At 45.4% G+C, this 19085-nt stretch overlaps 1 protein-coding gene across 1 annotated transcript in view; it reads right to left on the reverse strand.

Annotated features, from left to right (window-relative positions):
• The window catches only part of Fbxo42 (F-box protein 42), a 59943-nt gene that overhangs the window by 25667 nt on the left and 15191 nt on the right, over positions 1 to 19085 (reverse strand). Inside the window, exons 2-4 of the mRNA XM_032895194.1 lie at positions 13091 to 13357; positions 10396 to 10512; positions 1269 to 1403 (exon numbers count right to left, since the gene is read on the reverse strand). Coding sequence (XP_032751085.1) covers positions 1269 to 1403; positions 10396 to 10512; positions 13091 to 13340 — 502 coding nt within the window. The 5' untranslated portion in view covers positions 13341 to 13357. The remainder of the gene's footprint in view (positions 1 to 1268; positions 1404 to 10395; positions 10513 to 13090; positions 13358 to 19085) is intronic.

A 19085-nucleotide genomic window follows, 5' to 3' on the forward strand; every position in this document is an offset into this window, starting at 1 on the left:
TAAATCGGCAGCATTTAGCCATGCTTTCAACTTTTCATATAGCCCTGCACAAACCCCCCACCCGCCCACCCCCAGAGTGCTCCAATAACCCTGCCTGCGTGCTCCTGCTCTGTCCGCTTAGATCTGTGGAAGAAGAGCTAAGCCTCTGGCCACAGCCTTACAGCAGCAGTTCTGTAAGCGCAGGGAGCATGACTGGCTTCCCAGCCTTTAAGACAGGATCACGCAGTCCACACGTCTGAGAGGTGCGGTAAGTCACTGTCACTGAGAACTGAGGTCATGCCAGAAGTGAAGCTCCTGCCTCCTCACCAGTGTCCTTCCTAAAAGGCCAAACTGACCCAACCTAAGCCAATTAGCAAGGCAAGGTCTAAGTAAATGACAAGAGCCCAAGGAAAACACAAGTCTCCTTGGCGCCGAGACTCAGCTCCATCTTTGAAAAGCCAAGTGAAGAAGAGTTAGGGGAAAGCCTGCCAATGAATGTAAGGGGAGCATCTAACACCCCAGGGGCTCAACTTCTCCATGGCACCAGCACCTCCAATCTCATGACTGACATGCAAATTGACAGGACAGCCTCACGAGTGCAAAAACAACTGTTTTTTGTTGTTGTCTTTTAAAGAAAAGATTAAATCAAAAGGAGAAAAGGAATCTGTTCTCCAGCGTAATACTGCCATCCTGGGACTGGTAGGAATGCACCTACTATGAGATCTCCCCACACTCCTGAGTAACCAGCAGAGGCACGCCCCATACACTCCCCGAATATCTGAGTTGGCAAGAACAAGTGTTATTCAGAGACCTCAGCCTGGGACAATAGCGCCTGTCAGTCAACTATGGTTCTCACGACTCTGTTCTGTTCTTCAACTTCATTCCAAACACAAATCACACCTGTGCACGTACCTGAGAAAACCACACCATGGTTCACATAGTGCCACAGTGATGCTGGACAGGTTCCAATACTAATATCGACAATAAAGCACAAACGTGTTTGTCTATCTGCTTATTTATTTATTTATTTATTTATTTATTTATACAGAATCCCTTTATGTAGCCCTGGCGGCCCTAGAACGCTCTATGTAGACCAGGCTGACCTTGACCTCCCAAGTGCTGAGACTGAAGACGTGCACCACCTATAATTTTGTTTTTACTGCAAAGCTTTAGATAAGCATATGACCCTAGGCGTTTACACAGCAGATGTGACAAAGAACATGGGACACTTGTAACATATGTCAAGAAGTCCTTTGTGGAAAGGCAGAGGCCAACGGTCCATCCCTTACCTGAGGCCAACGGTCGAATCCACTCTTTGCTATTTAGGTCGAGCCTCCAGAGGTCATTGAAGGCAGCATTGCAGCTGCTCTGGGTACAGCCTCCAAAGACATACATAGACTGATTGGCATCGTAATAGCATGCACCTACGGGGTAAAGAAAAACAACAAACAAGTGACTGCAGCTTAATTCTGAGATACCGTTAACATTTACCCATAACCCACTTTTTCCCAAAACTCAGTTATCCCACACATTCAATAGCTCTGGACCAGGCAGCAAAGTTCTCTCCTTAGCAGCGTGTCTTCAGACTGGTCGGTATCTTATTATCACTAAAAAAAGCCCAGAGAAAAGCCTCGGACATTTCTTTTTTATTATTTAAAAATGTCTAAACATTTACTTTTATGTGTAAGGGTCTCGTTCTTGTGTGTATGTCATGCGCATCATGTATGTGCAGTGCTCATGGAGGCCAGAAGAGGGTGTTAGACTCCCCTGGAGCTAGAGTCAGACAATTATCAGCTGCCATAAAAATGTGCGGACCTGGGCTGGAGAGATGGCTCAGTGGTTAAGAGCACTGACTGCTCTTCCAGAGGTCATGAGTTCAATTCCCAGCAACCACATGGCGGCTCACAACCATCTGTAAAGAGATCCGATGCCCTCTTCTGGTGTGTCTGAAGACAGCAACAGTGTACTTATATATAATGATAAATAAATAAATCTTTAAAAAAAAAAATGCGTGGACCTCAGTCTTCTAGAGGAGCCCACAGTGCTCGTCTGCAGACAAGGCATCTTTCCAGCCCTAGCCGTTCCATTTCTGAGTATGGAGCACACCAACAACGGCATCACAGAGCAGGATGACATAATTCCAGAAAGAGCAACGCACATTCAGAGGGTGGCATTCGGAGTGGGGCTTCTGTCACTCTGGCTAATGTAAACTACACCCGGTGCCCTAGGGCAAAGCAAGCCAGCCTCCACAAAAGCCCTTCCTCTGTCCTCTAAAGACTCTTCTCTAAGTTCTGCATTTCCAAATGTAACCTAAAGCACAAAGCCTTGTATGAAACACAACATCAAGTGTGAAAACAATTTTAACCAGCACCATGGACACCACACAGACACCACTGTGCCTAAATCAAGATGGGTTTTGTGAAGTACAGCTCAGGCCCAAAGCAACTGAAGGAAGAAGCTGAAGCGACTGAGCCCGGGCATGCTGGTTGGTACCGGCTAAATCAGTAGTAAAGAACCAAAGCCACAGAAGAGCCACGGGTAGTTGATCGCACGCTCATCATAGGAGCATCCGCAAGATAAACCCAGAGGAACCTAATCCAGAGTTCAATGGGAGCAGAACAGCTGAGCTCTGCCATCCCGGTGCTGATCTGAGGAGACGATCTGAGGCGATGAACACAAGCCCTGCAGCCTCACATCACCACCTCACTGCAGGAAGACACTGGGCAAGCTTCCTTCCCCATGTCCACGTCAGGCACACAGGCTAGAGAACCATCCCTCTTTTCTCACGTGAACCCAACAGTTGGTGTCACAGAGGGGAAGGGCAAAGAGCAAAGAATCAGGAATCCTGAGATGCTCGTGCTTGGCTGTGGTTTAGTCTAGCTCGACACTATTCTCAAGGTCTCTTTGTAATTGCTATGCCACTTCCTCGAGTTCCTAGCCTGCATTTGCTGCCGCGGTTAGTTACAGCAGTAGTGTGCGCCGGCTGTGTGAGGCACGAGTCTCTTTCCTCTCAGCCAGCTGTCAGGCCTCTAAGTAAGCTCGTACCCAGGCCATGTCAGAAACCAGCTGAATAAAGCCATGTGCTCTGTTAGTTGCCCCAGTAACCCCAGTAAAGCAGCAAATGACCACATGGCTGTCACTGCATTAACAACAAAAATGCTTCACTATGACATACTGGCTCTCACTGCTCACCCAGCACCCACTCCAGTGACATAGGAGCTTTAAATGTTCTGGGTTGGTTTTTGCTTTTGATTGTTTTTTTTTTTGGGGGGGGGGGTGTTGTTTATTTGTAGACAGAATCTATGTAGCTCTGGCTGTCCTAGAACTCTCTACATAGACCAGGCTGGCCTAGATCTCACAAAGAGCCTCCTGCCTCTGTCTACTAAATGCTGAGATTAAAGGTGTGCACCACCATGCCCAGTCTCTAAATACCAAGCCTTCTGGGGCTGGTGAGATGGATCAGCAGTTAAGAGCACTGGTTGTTCTTCCAGAGGTTGTGAGTTCAACTCTCAGCAACCACATGGTGGCTCATCTATAAAGGCATGCCTCTTCTGACATGCAAGTGCACATGCAGCAGAGCACGCTACATAAAAAAGAATGTTTAAAGCACTGGGTGTTCTTCCAGGGGACTAGAGTTCAATTCCCAGCACCCGCTTGTCTTCACAACAAGAAAGTCTATTTTAAGAGTGTAGCTTGTGGGGTTGGGGATTTAGCTCAGTGGTAGAGTGCTTGCCTAGGAAGCACAAGGCCCTGGGTTTGGTCCCCAGCTCCGAAAAAAAGAACCAAAAAAAAAAAAAAAAAAAGAGTGTAGCTTGTTCTACAAAGCAAGTTCCAGCTCACACTGTGAGCTCTTAACTCAAAATAAAAGTAATGTAAATAGGGGCTGGAGAGATGGCTCAGTGGTTAAGAGCACTGACTGCTCTTCCAGAGGTCCTGAGTTCAATTCCCAGCAACCACATGGTGGCTCACAACCATCTGTAAAGAGATCCGATGCTCTCTTCTGGTGTGTCTGAAGACAGCTACAGTGTACTTATATATAATAAATAAATAAATCTTAAAAAAAAAAAGTAATGTAAATAAATAGAGTAAAAAGTAGAGTCCAATCAACTCCCATTGCTCACGTTTGTAAGAACTGCAAATAACAAACAATTCAGTTAAGGGCTTGAAAGGCGTGAGGACAACTCCCGGTGCTACATCTCCATTCCCATTAAGGACACTCAGCAACTCCAGGTTACCTTGGTCTCGCTCTGCAGCCCAAGCTTGCCTTGAGCTTGTGAGGAGCCTCCTGCGCACTGGGAATACAGGTAACTAGGGTTACGCACATGGCTCATCAGACGTGCAGTGGACAAGTAACTCCAGTAATAGAGCCATCGTGAGGAACTACCTGACAATACGCCAGAGCTATCCAGGCCAGCTCAGTGGATAAAGATGCTTGCTGTCAGGTCTGATGACCCAGGAACCACTTGGTAGTGTGCACACATACAGTAAGTAAAATAAAGGAAGTCCCTGATTTCCTTGCTAGGATTGTCAAGTCCAGCTTATGTTGCCCCAAGTCTACCCAGACTCCTAGCAGCAGCTTCCTTCACGTAGTGAAGGAGCAGGGCGTCTTTATTTCTCAGAGATGGCAAACATTCTTCTCCTCTATTTGGATTGAAAACCCAGTCAGCTGGGCCCCATGAGGTCTTTCACATGTATTTTAATCCTATACTAAAATAGTGCGAGCTGCACTTGCCTATTTTGCTCTGAACAAACAAAGGTTTCTGAAGCAGGAAACAGGGCCAACAGCTAGGGTACTGAACCATGAGTGACCAGTGAGCTGGGGAGAAAAGGAGTCAACTTGGAACACAATGGTTAGAACTCAGATATAACAGAACAAGAGTACACTACATATTGGACACCAGGCATGCTTAGTCATAAGCTCAAGAACAACATGGTCCAAATAATGAATTCCAGCCAGGGCCACATAGCAAGACTCTTCCTCAAAATCCAGAAAGAAAATAGGATTCAAACAGTCCAACAAGCATCCCATTCACTCCACTTACTGCCTGTTTGGGTGAGACACTGCGTGGTGACAGCAGAGGGAACGCCCGAGGAGATAAGGACTTCAAGCAGGTCTGTCCTACCAAGTCCTGCTGTTGCCTCACATTCTCCACCCAAATAGGTTTTCCTTCCAGAACATCTAGACCTCTGGGATGTTGCAGCAGTCAGAGCTCACAGCAGTGTGAATACTATACTAAGATTGTAATTATAGAGCCTATGTGTCCCACTTGTTAAATCCCCAAACTTGTCCATGAACAGCTATAACAGACACTTATCTCAAATTTCAACAGTGTCCAGGCAAAGGCATAGCCACAATTTAACTGCACGCAAAGCCAACAGTTCTCCACTGACCACAGTAATTTTCTATTGAACTACAATCGTCTCAGATGCACGATCTCGAGGAAACAGGTCTTCTACCATGTCTGAACAGTCCCCAAAAGTTCCCTGGGTGAGCTGCACACTCTTTACATTCAGACTTTCGTGTTTTCCTCCTGTCACCAGGGAAAGGCCCTGAGGCATGTATCCCATGCTGGAAGAGACTATGCTGTCATGTGTCTCCCAGCTACAAGCTGGAACATATTTGATAAGGCCTGTAATTATATAACTCAGGACAGCCAAGGGTGTGGATCCAGCCTGGGCCTGCAGGCTCCTGCAGGTGCCAGGTCAGCAGTGTGTGGAACTACCTGACTGTATGAGAAGCCTAAACACTTCGAGGCTTACGGTGTTGGGAATTGTCTATAGTAATCTGTCAAGAGAATCCGCCATTAACCAAGACTGTCATGATTAGACTTGCAGACATCCACCAAGTGAAACTTCACCTGTCGTTTCTGTCCCAGGCTTTTAACATAGGAAGGATCTTGTACTTGACATGTATTTGTTATGCCTATGGCTTTTAACGTTTCTTTTTAATTGTGTGTGTGTGCGTGCGCGCGCGTGCGTGCATGCGAGCACACCACAGCACATCTGTGGAAGCCAGATGACTTGCAGAGTTGGTTCTCTCTCCTGTGTGTGTCCTAGTAACTGACCTCAGGCTTGGTGGTGGCACCTTTCCCTGCTAAACCACACCTGCTGCTGCTTAAGCCCACACACCCTGACAATGGTTAAAATCCGTTAGCACTGATGTGGCTCAAAGAGAACTTAACTAGGGAGTTGCCTCCCAAGCCCCCGAGACAAGCACAGTCCTGACCAGGCCATGAGAGGCAGAAGGGGTTAGGAGTGAGGATGCCAATGTCCACTCATCAGAAGCAACCTGCCGAAGGCTCCACTCTGACTTTCAACAAGCCATCCGGCCCATCCCCGGATCAACACATGGTCACAGCCAATGTCAAGTTCTGGCCTACCGTGTAGTCCCTCAGTTCTTTTCTTGAGAAAAGCATACTCTATCAGGTGAACAAGGTGAGTGACAACTATTTGCGCTAAAACAGTTCTGGCAATATCTCTGCTGTATGGATCTCCCATCTGCCTAAGCAGCTAGACTTGCAGTCTCCTGACTCAGCCTAAATTGTTCAAAGTGTGAGCAGAGGCCAGGACCTGAAAGAGATGTAAGGAGACAGAGTCTGTGAAATGCCTAAGATGTACATAAGCTAGGAGATCATCTGCTTGAGGCTGGCTTCTCTTGGGGCACCAGCCACAGCCAACATTCATTATGTCAACGAGCTTTTTCCTTTATGAATCTAAGTGTGTGGAGTGAGTTCTCATTGCAAAGGCACAGTAACTCTAGACGAGCTCTGAACTAGGTGCTAGGAAGTACAAGGACATCTACCATATGGGAGTTAAGTGACAAGGGACAAGCACTGGAGGACATTATGATTGTTTCTCAACCACACTTCATAAGCAGAATCTGCCACATACATCTTACAAATAAAGAAACGGGGTAAGAAGCTCGGGGACCTTGGTTCCCAGATGTAAAGGTCTTTGCTGTGGGCTGACAAAGCTTCTCTGACAGAGACTGTGAGGAAGGTGCCTGTGTTCAGAAAGAGCAGAGGGAAAGTGTAGTCTCCGCAGTGCAGAGGTCAGGGCAGTGTGTGAACCATGTGGCTTTTTCTGTTGTTGTGGGAAGTAGGGTCTAGCTTTAGTTCCATCCAGGTAGAAGTGGAGAGACAGAAAGAAGACACTCAGAGGGAGAGAGGGCAGAACTAGACTCAGGCTTGCCTTGCACCACAGAAAGAAAAGAGGCCTGCACTGAGTGCCTGAGGTTAACAATCAAGAAAAGGAAAACAGAAAAGATCCGAGGCACAACAGAAACTGGCTATTTGTTTTGTTTTACACAGAATCTTAGGTAGCACAGGCTGACCTCAAACTCATTCAGTAGCTGGGGCTGTCCTTGAACTCCTGATCCTCCTCACTCTACAAAGTACAAACAGACTACCATGTCCAGCTTTGTATCCTGAGGGCAAGAATTGAGAATGAATCCAATACCTCAAACCTGTGTATCTAAGATGATAGTGACATTCACTAAATTAAGGAAGGGAAAAAGTTGGGGGGTAGGGGCTGAGCTCCACTTTTAGCTAAATGAGTATGAAACATCCAGTATCTCCATGGTAACATAAGTGAAGAATTAAAAATGCAGATCTTGAACCAACATGAAGTAGGGATAAGAAATAAAAATGATGGATCAAAAATAGATACAGAATAAAAAAAGGAAGGAACCAAGGGGGAGAGATTAAATCCTTTAGTTTTCTTTTAATTTTAAAATTACATTTATTAGCCAGGCAGTGGTAGTGCAAACACCTTTAATTCTAGCACTTGGGAGGCAGAGGCAGGTGGATCTCGGAGTTTGAGGCCAGCCTGGTCTACAGAGCCAGCCTGGTCTACAGAACAATTCCCAGGATATCCAGGGCTACCCAGAGAAGCCCTGTCTCTAAAACCAACAACAACAAATATCTTATTCATTCATTCATTTATTTATTCATTCATGCATTCACTCACTAATCTTATGCATGTATGTAGGAACACACGTGCCAAGGTGCGTGTGTGGAGGTGAGAGGACAATTTTTTGTGACTTGATTCTCTCCATTCACCATGTGGGTTCTGGGGATCAAACTCAGGCTGTCAGCCTTGGCTGCAAGCACCCTTATCTGTTGAGACATCTCACCAGCCCTCAAATTCTTAATTTTTAATCTATGCCTGTTTTTCTATAATGGTCCTCTTTAGTTTGTCAGTCAGAACCAGAAAAAAGCAATGATGTGGAAACTTTTTTAAAAAAAAAAATTACCTATGACTCCTTCCTGGATTTCAAACAGCATGATGAGCTGCCCTTGCCAGAGGATCACAGTGACAGGCTGGGAGGTGCAGCAGCTTGAGGTAAGAGCCCTTTCCCTTCACAAGCTGACTGCTCCCAGTGTGCTGCTCTGCTCACACAAAGCTGGCTGACATAGGCAGACTCACTCTCCTTACACTCACCGTGTGCGGGACAGTCTTAGGGCTGGACACAGCTCTGTGGTAAAGAGTTTGCCCTCAGGAAAAGGCCCTGATTTTGATCCCCAGCCTTGCAAAAACCAGCATTCAGAAATCCTGTCAGCATCTTTCCTACTATTTGTAGTAGTAACACACACTGATCAAATATGGTTCCTGACAGAAAGAACAACAACTAATCCAGCCATTCTGAGTCATGGCCTGCAAACTTCAGAAACAGTTGAGACCTCTTCAGAACTTGTATGAACAGAACAGCAATGATGATGATGGTACGTGCTTTTTGTTTCGGAGACAGAGTTTTGCTAGGCAGCCCAACTGGTCTTGAAGCCCTCCTGCCCCCACCACCTTGGCAGACTTCTCTTGCACTGTGCTGGTAATGGCTTTAAGAGCTCAGCAGCTCTGGGTAAACTGCTGGTGTTTCAACAAGGGTCAAGACACTATCACTCCACTATTCTCTTTTTTTCCCATTACATTTATTGATTGATTCACTGGGGGAGGAGACATAAGCCACAGTATAAGTGTGGAGGTCAGAGGACAACTCTCAGTTAACAGACAACCAGCAGGAGTTGGCTTTCTTCCACCATGTGGCTCCTAGAGATGGAACTCAGGTAATGACAGCATGGCAGCAAGCCCCTTCACCCGCTGAGCCATCTCACCAGCCCTCGCTGTCACACACCAGCGTTCTTCACTGTCACACACTCACAGTTCTGATTTCATCAAGTCCCATGGAGGGCTCATTGGCGTCCCCTCCTGAGCAGCATTAGTGAATGGGTAGCTCCCTTCATCTGTCTCCTTGGTCTACTTTCATCCAACACCAAAGCAAGAAACATCTTCAGACAAGTATAGCAAAAGATCTGGGGGCTGGTGGCACTGAGGAGCCTCACCTACTAGTGTTTACAACTCCTGTCAATCTCTGTGTGACCGAGAAAATAGAACAGAAGAGGTGCACTTAGTTCAGAGATTGTGAAGAATATTCCAGCTTCTGTCTCAGACGCCCTCTCAGTAACACAGTAAGCAGCTGACAGTGTGACAGGTTCTATCAGTAAAAACCTTAGGCCACAGGCTGGAGAGACGGCTCAGTGGTCAGAGGTCCTGAGTTCAATTCCCAGCAACCACATGGTGACTCACAACCACCTGTAATGGGATCTGGTGTGTCTGAAGACGGCGATAGTGTACTCATATACATGAAATAAATAAATCTTTAAAAACAAAACAAAAAACAAAAAACCCCTAAGGCCTCTCTCAATGACACTTCTAAATCAGAAATCATGACCATCTCCAAATCTCAGACCTTCAAGAACAGGTAAGAAATACTGTTTAAGCTGCTACGTTTTAGGGCTGCTTTTTTATGGCCTGGGTAACCAATACATGCTCCTTCCTACCAAAAGCTCAAACTCTAGACAGGGATGGTGGCACATGCCCGAAACCATCACCTTCAGGAGCTGAAGCAGGAGTACAATCAAATTAAACAGCATAATGTAATATTAACAAGCCCTAGCACTGGGTTGGGGATTTAGCTCAGTGGTAGAGCGCTTGCCTAGCAAGCGCAAGGCCCTGGGTTCGGTCCCCAGCTCCGGAAAAAAAAAAAAAACAAGCACTGTATCTGTCAAGGTGTCAGGGACGGAACTGAACCTGGGCCTTCCTGGGCAAGCTCTGCACCGCTGAGTTCTCCATCAGGCCATACCTCATGTCCACACTCACTTCTTCCTCATTCTGTTAGGAACTCTCACTTTACCGTCTCTTCACTTAAAAGCCAGACAAAGGGGGTTGAGGATTTAGCTCAGTGGTATAGCGCTTGCCTAGCAAGGTCAAGGCCCTGGGTTGGGTCCCCAGCTCAAAAAAAAAAAATGAAAAGAAAAAAAAAAAAAAAAAAAAAAGCCAGACAAAGGCATGCCTCCAAGACCATTTCTAGAAACACAGCACAGGCAGTGTGGGACTTGCTCTGCCACCGTGGGTACTCACTGTGGGAGAAGCGCTGAGTGATGGGGGTTCCGGGATAAGGGTAAGTTCGGCTCTCCCACTGAATGTTTCCTTCCTGGACAGCCTTCATGAAACCATGGTAACACTGGTGGGCTACACCTAAAGATGAGAAAAACCAAAGGCATCAGCTTAGATACTAACTTCAAAGGGGAAATCATTACAATTGTCTTTTTAAACTGTTGTATCACAGTATATGTCATCAATGTTTTGAGGAAGTCGAAATTTCTCATTTTTGTTCAAAGAAAGGAAACAACCAAGGAATGTCAAAATGGAAAGAACTGCTTTTATCAAGCCATTGACAGTTAAGAGAGTTACTGCATCAGGTCACGTGATCATCCTTGTCCTCATGTTTACCACGAGGCAATAAAGAAACTGGTAGCCTTTACTGCAAAGCAGAGGGGCTGAGAAATGACTCATCTTTGTGAAGAAATACGACAAAGCACTGTCTACAGCACAACAGCTGCTTAAAAAGCATCTGTGGTTGGATAACAATCAGAATTCTCCAGTTAAGCGAGATCATATAAGTAGATTACTACGTAACAGGTTATGAGACGTTGAATATGTCTAAGAACTGTCTCTTAAAGGTTAAGAGCTTGAGTGGGCTGGAGATGGCTCAGTGGTTAAGAGCACTGGCTGCTCTTCCAGAGGTCCTGAGTTCGATTCCTAGCACCTATGTGAGGTTCACAAACTCCAGCTCCACAGGATCCAACACATGGTTCTGGCCTCAGCAGACACCAGGCACACTTGTGGTACATAGACATACATGCAGGCCACACACACACATACACACACAAAACAAACAAACAAACAAACAAACAAACAAAAAGTGTGTTAGGAGCTTAGGGACTGGAGACTCAGTGCAGCAGTTAAGGGCACATGCTGCCCTTACAGAGGACCCAGGTTCTGTTTCTGTTGAGTGGCTTAAAACCATCTGTAATTCCAGTTCCGGAGGATCCAATGCTGTCTTCTGGCCTCCACAGGCACCTGCACATATGTGTGCACATACATACACTGAAGGTAAGCACACACATATAGAATTAATAAACAACTTTTTAAGTTAGGAGCATTCCAGGAGTTGTGGTGTACACTTTTAATCCCAGGGTTTAGGAAGGCAGAGGCAGGTAGAACAGTGTGAGTTTGCAGCCAGCCAGGCGAGCGTGCTGCGACCCTGTCTCATCCAAAGATAAACAAACGTAGGTGAAGAGCTTTACTCTAATGGTAAACACACATCAGGATAGCCGTGTACATCTATATACCGGAAACCACCAAGACTGAACCCTCATATAAAGGACGGTCTCTGGGTGGGCAGGAGGCGCCAATACAGGTTCACAGCTGCAACAAGGCACCACTATGGTAGGCAGTACTGACAAGGAAGGAGGCCGTCTCTGTGCAGGGCACAGGTAGACGGCAAGTCCCATGCCCACCACTATTGGCTGTGAACCTAAAACTCCTCTAAAAATAGAGCATTATGCTAGGCTGTAACTCCTGTACTCAGAGAGCTGACATGTAGGATCATGAGTTCAAGTCCAGCCCAGGTTATACACAAAGCACATGTGTGCATGCAGTGGATTTTAAAAAGTAAATACTCGCTGGGCATGGTGGTTGCATGTTTTTAATCCCAGCACTCAGGAGGCAGAGGCAAGTGGATCTCTGAGTTCGAGATCAGCATGGTCTATAAAGCAAGTTCCAGGACCTTCAGAGATATATAAAAAACTGTATTTCGAAAAAAGAACCAAAAAAAAAAAAAAAAAAAAAAATCATGTTTCTAGAAAAATCTACTTTTCTAAAATACTCATTCTAATGAATAAGTTCATTGAAGCCATACTTTGCTTTAGTTTGTTTTTTTGAGATAAGATTTCTCTGTGTAGTCCTGGCCGTCTTAAAACTTATTCTGTAGACCAGATTGGCCTTGAACTCTTGAGGGCTGGGATTAAAGCCATGTGCCATGTTAAGCCATCTCTCCAGCACACCTCTCTCTTTCCTTTATATTTAAGCATATATTAAAATATCTCCATTATCCCCACTAGAAGTGGGGATAAAAATTATTTAAAAAAAAAATGAAGGTCAGGAGCAATTGAGGAAAAACACTAAAAGTCAACCTCTGGTGGCCACACACATACGCTCACATACATGTACCCACACTAACAAGTACATACAACACATACATATATACACAGTCACAGTTAACAGACACACTTACCAGGCCTATGGCTATCTGTAACTCCAGTTCTGTCTGGAGGTCTGATGCCCTCTTTGACCTCCACAAGCACCAGGCATTGTACATAAAATACAGATATAGATGCAAATACTAAATTAATATTCTAGCTGTTCATAAATTAACCAAGACAGGAAGAAAACTGTGTTAACTTATCTAATACTAAATTCAACTCTTTAAATACAATGTCTTTAGAGAAGACAGGGAGGGAGGAGTCTAAAGCTAAATTGCTCACTAAGAATGGATGCAGCCAGGGCTCTGTGGTTGAGCTCTCGCTGTTCTTGTAGGAGACAGAGTTCAATCCCAGCTCCCACACAGGTGGCTCACAGATCCTGTAACTCAAGATCCAGTGGATCTGATGCTCTCTCCTGGCCTCCATAGGCACCTGCACACATGTACATACACAGAGACAGACAGACAGACACACACACACACACACACATCTCTTTAAAACACTTGTACCTTTGATAAGCCGATACCACTGCTTGCAGACCAGAGCTGCGGTTTTGTGTTCCTGATATGGTGAGAGGAAGGACAGGATATACTCCAAAACCTCTTCTGGCAGCTCAGACATGGACCTATTATGTCTTGTTTCCTCAACCTCCAATACTGGGTGTGGGTCCTCATCTTGCTCCATTGTCCCTTCCAGTGCAGTTTCTTCTTGGTCCACGGCCATGAAACTGTCATCTTCACTGTCTGAGGAGCTGGCCATGACACACACTTGAAGCTCTAGAGGGTAAGAAGTAAACATCAGTGTACAGCCTACAGAAGCACACAAACACTGAGCCCCTGAGTTGCCCATGGTCCCCTTCGCACAGCATGAAACTGCTCCGCACCTTCCCATACTGGTTGGGTCCATATTAATTTGATAGGTGGAATTCAAATACCAAGCCCATCGCATCCTCCCTCCCCCTAGAATGGCACACAAGTCCCATATAACCTTAAACCAAGAAGACTGGAGAGGAAAGAAGGCTCAGCAGTTAAGAGACTTGCTCTTCTAAAGGGCCCAGGTTTGGTTCCCAGAGCCACACAGCCACTCACAGTAGCCTGAACTCTATTTCCAGAGGACCTAGCGCCATCTTCTGGCTTCTATGGAGACTGCACATGTGTGGTAAACACTAAAATGCATTAAAAATAAAAAACAAAACACCGCCAACTGGGTATGGTAGCACATACCTTTAATTCTTTAATTCTAGCACGTGGGAGGCAGAGGCAGGCGGATCTCTGTGACTTTTAGACCAGCCTAAAGTCTACATAGTGAGTACTAGGCCAGCCAAGACTATGTATAGTGGAACCATCTCAAGCAAGCAAAAGCAACCTGGAAAACCTGTTCTTTCATAATTCCTTTAACTCAGAGATCTGACTAATACGTGGTGCAGGGAACACAGCCAATGATCCAAAACCTTCCACTGACAAGGAAAAAACTAACTCTGGGACCTAGAAACGAATAGAAGACTGCTGGGAAGACAGGAGCTAAGAAAGCACAGCTTTGGGGTTGGGGATTTAGCTCAGCGGTAGAGTGCTTGCCTAGCAAGCGCAAGGCCCTGGGTTCGGTCCCCAGCTCCGGAAAAAAAAAAAAAAAGAAAGAAAGCACAGCTTTAAGACAGGCATAGTGGCACACCTGAGATCTCAGCACTTGGGAGGCTGAGGCAGAAGTCGGAGGCTTTATACTCTAACACATGTATTTACACAGATCAGTTTGAGAAGGGGTACGGTTCAACTGTAGTAGAGTGCCTACCCTTACATAGGACAATTCAACTAGGGAATAGTAACTTTTTGGGCTGGAGAGATGGCGCAGCACTGACTGCTGTTCCAGAGGTTCCGAGTTCAATTCCCAGCAATCACATGGTGGCTCACAACCATCTGTAATGGGATCTGATGCCCTCTTCTGGTGCTGTCTGAAGACAGCTATGGTATACTTATATATAAAATAAATAAATCTTAAAAAAAAATAATAACTTTTCTAAGAACAGGCTTAGCTGGCTAAACTGCCAACCATAAAACAATATGGACAACAGAAAACATGATAAATCTAGGCAATAAAAACAAATAAACAAGCAAAAACCCAAATGCCTAACAACAGAACCAATAATAAGAACTGTCATTCCCAATGGAAACCTATGAAGTCAGGAATGACAGGCACATGCCCTACGTCTCTCAGAAGAAATATTTAACAGAGAGGGTCAAGTGCATACTGCATGACCATTTACACCAGAGCAAAGCTCATTTATGCCACTCTGAGTGAGAACAGTGATTAACATACAAAGTTCCAAAGTGCTGGTAAAATTCTGCTTCCTAATCGGGAACTAGTGTTCAGTCTGTGAAGAAGCCATGCACTGAATACTCATGTACTTCACAAGAATTGATCAGAATATGTTCTTGTTGATAGTTATTTCTAATGGAGATATTATAGATAATCAAAATTTCCTTCTGCGCTAAACTCTACTCCCAGAAACCTCTAGAAAGAAAATTCTATATCATACACATAGGCAAATGAATCATTTGCATGTGCACAGCCTAAGGTAAAAACAGTAAAACAAGAAGGAACTGCCATTTATATAAGAACAGTGGTACACACCTTTAGTCCCAGCACTGGGGAGATAAGGAGGCAGGGGAATCTCTGTGAGTTGAAGGCCAGCCTAGTTTACACAGTGAGTTCAAGGCCAGCCAGGCTACTCAGTGAGGCTGCTCAAAAAGAGAATTAGGTTCCAGTTAGAATCTGAGAGGAGAAGGTGCTTAGCAGAATCAGGACTAGAAAGGTTTAGTGGGAGTAAATTCTCTAAGGAATGCAGGGAGCTCACAAGAGGAGATACCAGATCAGGATGCCAAGCTGAGCAAGCCTCTCTCACACAGCTTTCTGAGGCAGCCAGTGAGAAAGATGGGATGAAGGACAGACAGGATGGAGCTCCTGCATCACTACCTGATGAAGGCTGGCTGAGGATCACTCAAGAGGACTCACTGCAAAGTTCTGCAGACTTCAAAGAGGCAACAGCTCAGCTAGATCCTTCACAAGGAATGTAGCTTTTTAAATTGTCTTTCTTTTTTGGGGGGGTTGGCTTTTTGGACAGGGTTTCTTTGTGGAACAGCTTTGGCTATCCCAAAACTCATTACATAGATGTTGACCAGGCTGGCCTCAGAGAACTGCCTGCCTCTGCCTGCCAAGGGCACCAAGCCCAACCCAAGTTCTTTAAACACAAGTGCAAAGAGCATTAGGCTTAGTTGGTATTTTTGTTTTATTTTTTTTAATGTCTATGTATGTTTCGTCTACTGTATCTATGAGCAGCACTTGATGCCTGGTGCCCACAGAGGTCAGAAAAAGGCCCTGGATCCCTAAGGCTGTAGTCACAGACATCTGGGACTAGTCTGTGGGTTCTCTTAACCACTATGAGCCAACTCGCCAGCCTTATGGTGTTAGTTTTATGTTTTTAAAATTATCTAATTTTAATTATGGATCTACATATTTCTGTGTGGGGTATAGGAGTGAAGGTACCCAAGGAGACCAGAGGCATCAGATCCCCTGAAGCCTCCCAGTGTAGGAATTGAATTCTGGTCCTCTGTGGGAGTAATATGCACTTTTGTTTTGTTTTAAGATAGGGCTTCTCTATATAGCCCTGGCTGCCCTAGCACTCATTCTGTAGAGCAGGTAGAGCAGGCTGGCCTTGAACTCAGAGATCTCTGTCTGCTGCTGGCAGCAATAGTATTCATTCTTAACCTCTGAGCCATCTCTCTAGCCCTTGTTTGTTTGTTTGTTTGTTTGTTTGGTTTGGTTTGGTTTGATTTGATTTGGTTTGGGTTTTTTGATATCCTGTAGCCCAGACTGTCTTTAAACTCACACTGATCCTCCTGCCTCAGCTTTCCAAGTGTTAGGATTATAAGGCATGAGCTATCATGCCTGGCTTGGTTTGGTTTGGTTTGGTTTGGTTTGGTTTGCCTGCCTGCCTGCCTGCCTGCCTGCCTGCCTGCCTGCCTGCCTGCCTTCCTGCCTTCCTTCCTTCCTTCCTTCCTTCCTTCCTTCCTTCCTTCCTTCCTTCCTTCCTTCCTTCCTGTGGATATAACCCTGCCTTGTATACACATTGCTTTGCAGGTACCTGATTGTCTTTTGCGCTTATTCCCCCTTTTCTCCTACTACTCCTATTCTCCCCTCCTGTCAGGCCCTGGCTCTTCTACAGTGTTTTACTTCTGTTTTCATTCTGCATACACACAAGACTGACTCCCTTCTCTCACTTACTGAGTTAACATTAGCCTCACTGTACAAACTCACTAAAGAAAAAGACCTGTTGAGTAGGCCACTGTTCACATCTAATTCCAACCCAGCCAGCCACCATCCTCAGCACGGTGCTGACCAACGAGCCCGGGTAGCTCCAGAACTGAACTGGAGGAGGCTATGGAAGATCATTCTCACTATTTCCCATGCAGAGTGCATTGTCGGCTCAATAAAGCAGTTTACTCGCATTCTGAACCTTCTAACAGCACCGTCAGCACCCCTGAGCAGTGGCTCACACAGCCATAGGTAAGCTTTAAGGAGCTTCACTGTCTGGTGGGCCACAGAAACATCAGCCCCATGCTCCCAGAGGCACGCTTGCCAGCTCAGCCCTGGGCACAGGCCTGGTAGATACCTTTCCTTGGCAACTGTGCATTGCACCAATTCACACAGCTTCTTTTTCTCTTCCTCAGTCATTACTCAGAGCTCCTGAGGAGAAGGAAGCATTTTGATGCTCTCAAGTTTTGTTTTCATTTTCATTTTGTTTTCTGTTGGCTTACAGCATTTCCCATGTAAACCACACTGACCCTGAGAACGAGGTTTTCATGAAGACAAGTTCTCACCCTCACCAGAACTCCTCATTCCCCAAAGTGATGGGTCTTTGGGGAAACTCACAATTGGAAGTCAGCTCAATAGACCTAGAATGTGAAGACCAGCTGTTAAGCTGGGTCACTTTGCCTTCTACAGGGCATCCTCATGAGCACAAGGTCTCCAGACATGTCCTCAGAGCATCCCAAGTGCTGACTTCACTTCATAACAGAAACTGAATCAAAATACAGCAGATACGCCAATAAATCACCGAGTGCCAAGGCAGTCAGCTGGCCAAAACTAACAGCTTTTATTTCTCTTGAGTTCCAAAGTTTTTGGCTTTTTATTTGGTTTCTAAAGAGGGGAGCAGGAAGAGGGGGAGTGTTTGCCTGTTTGTTTGATAATGCCAATGTTTTGTTTGCCAGGAAGTCACTGACTAGTCACACTAGCTACATCAGTGAGATCCAGCTTCAGTGAGAGACTCTTGTTTCAAAAATGCAGTTGAAGAGAAGGTGAAATGGATCAGTGAGTAGAAGACACTTTACCCCAAACCTGATCACCTCAGTCCAGTCCCCAGAACCTACAGGGTAGAAGGAAAAAGCCAGTTCCCACAAGTTTCTCTATCTCCACACATACACCAAAGAACATACACACATGTAGACAGACAGAGATAAAACTGAAACTCAGGGCTGGAGAGATGGCTCAGTGGTTAAGAGCACTGACTGCTCTTCCAGACGTCCTGAGTTCAATTCCCAGCAACCACATGGTGGCTCACAACCATCTGTAAAGAGATCCAATGCCCTCTTCTGGTGTGTCTGAAGACAGTTACAGTGTACTTATATATAATAAATGAATTAAAAAAAAAGAAACATGAAAAAACTGAAACTCAGCTGATTCACTTAAATAAAATGCTGGTGAAGATCGAGAACAGAATCTAGCTTGCTCTTCATAATTTCAAAAAATATTTATCATGATTGTACAGATGCTGTTGTAAGCTCAGGAAGTTCCCACCTCAGAGATGCCAGTGTGAGCTAAAGACAACATTGCTCCTGAAAATACAAACACTTCGGGGTTGGGGGCTTAGCTCAGTGGTAGAGCACTTGCCTAGGAAGCGCAAGGCCCTGGGTTCAGTCCCCAGCTCGGGGAAAAAGAAAAAAGAAAAAAAAAAAATACAAACACTGCTGGACAAAAGATCTATACACAATCATAACAGATTAGAGTAAGCCTTAAGAATATACCGCCGCCGGGGTTGGGGATTTAGCTCAGTGGTAGAGCGCTTGCCTAGGAAGCGCAAGGCCCTGGGTTCGGTCCCCAGCTCCAAAAAAAAAAAAAGAATATACCACCGCCATCGTCATCATCACCACCACCATCACCACCACCATTATCTTTGCACCAAGTCAAATGAAAAATGACAGAAACTGGAAAATTTATAGAAGAAAATATCCTACTCTATTTTATGCAGTCAACAAGTATCAATGTGACATGTACATGAACTAAACTACTGTGTTCAGGGCCAGTGAGATGGTAAAAACACTTGCCATACGAACCAGACCCTGAGTTTCATCCCTGAGTGGAAGGTGACAGCCAACTCTGAAAGCTGCCCTCTGACGCCCACTGCAGTGGGCATATACTGAAGCACGCACACGCACACACGCACACATTAAACTG

This window comes from Rattus rattus, chromosome 1, assembly GCF_011064425.1.
Source record: "Rattus rattus isolate New Zealand chromosome 1, Rrattus_CSIRO_v1, whole genome shotgun sequence".
Lineage (NCBI taxonomy): Eukaryota > Metazoa > Chordata > Mammalia > Rodentia > Muridae > Rattus > Rattus rattus.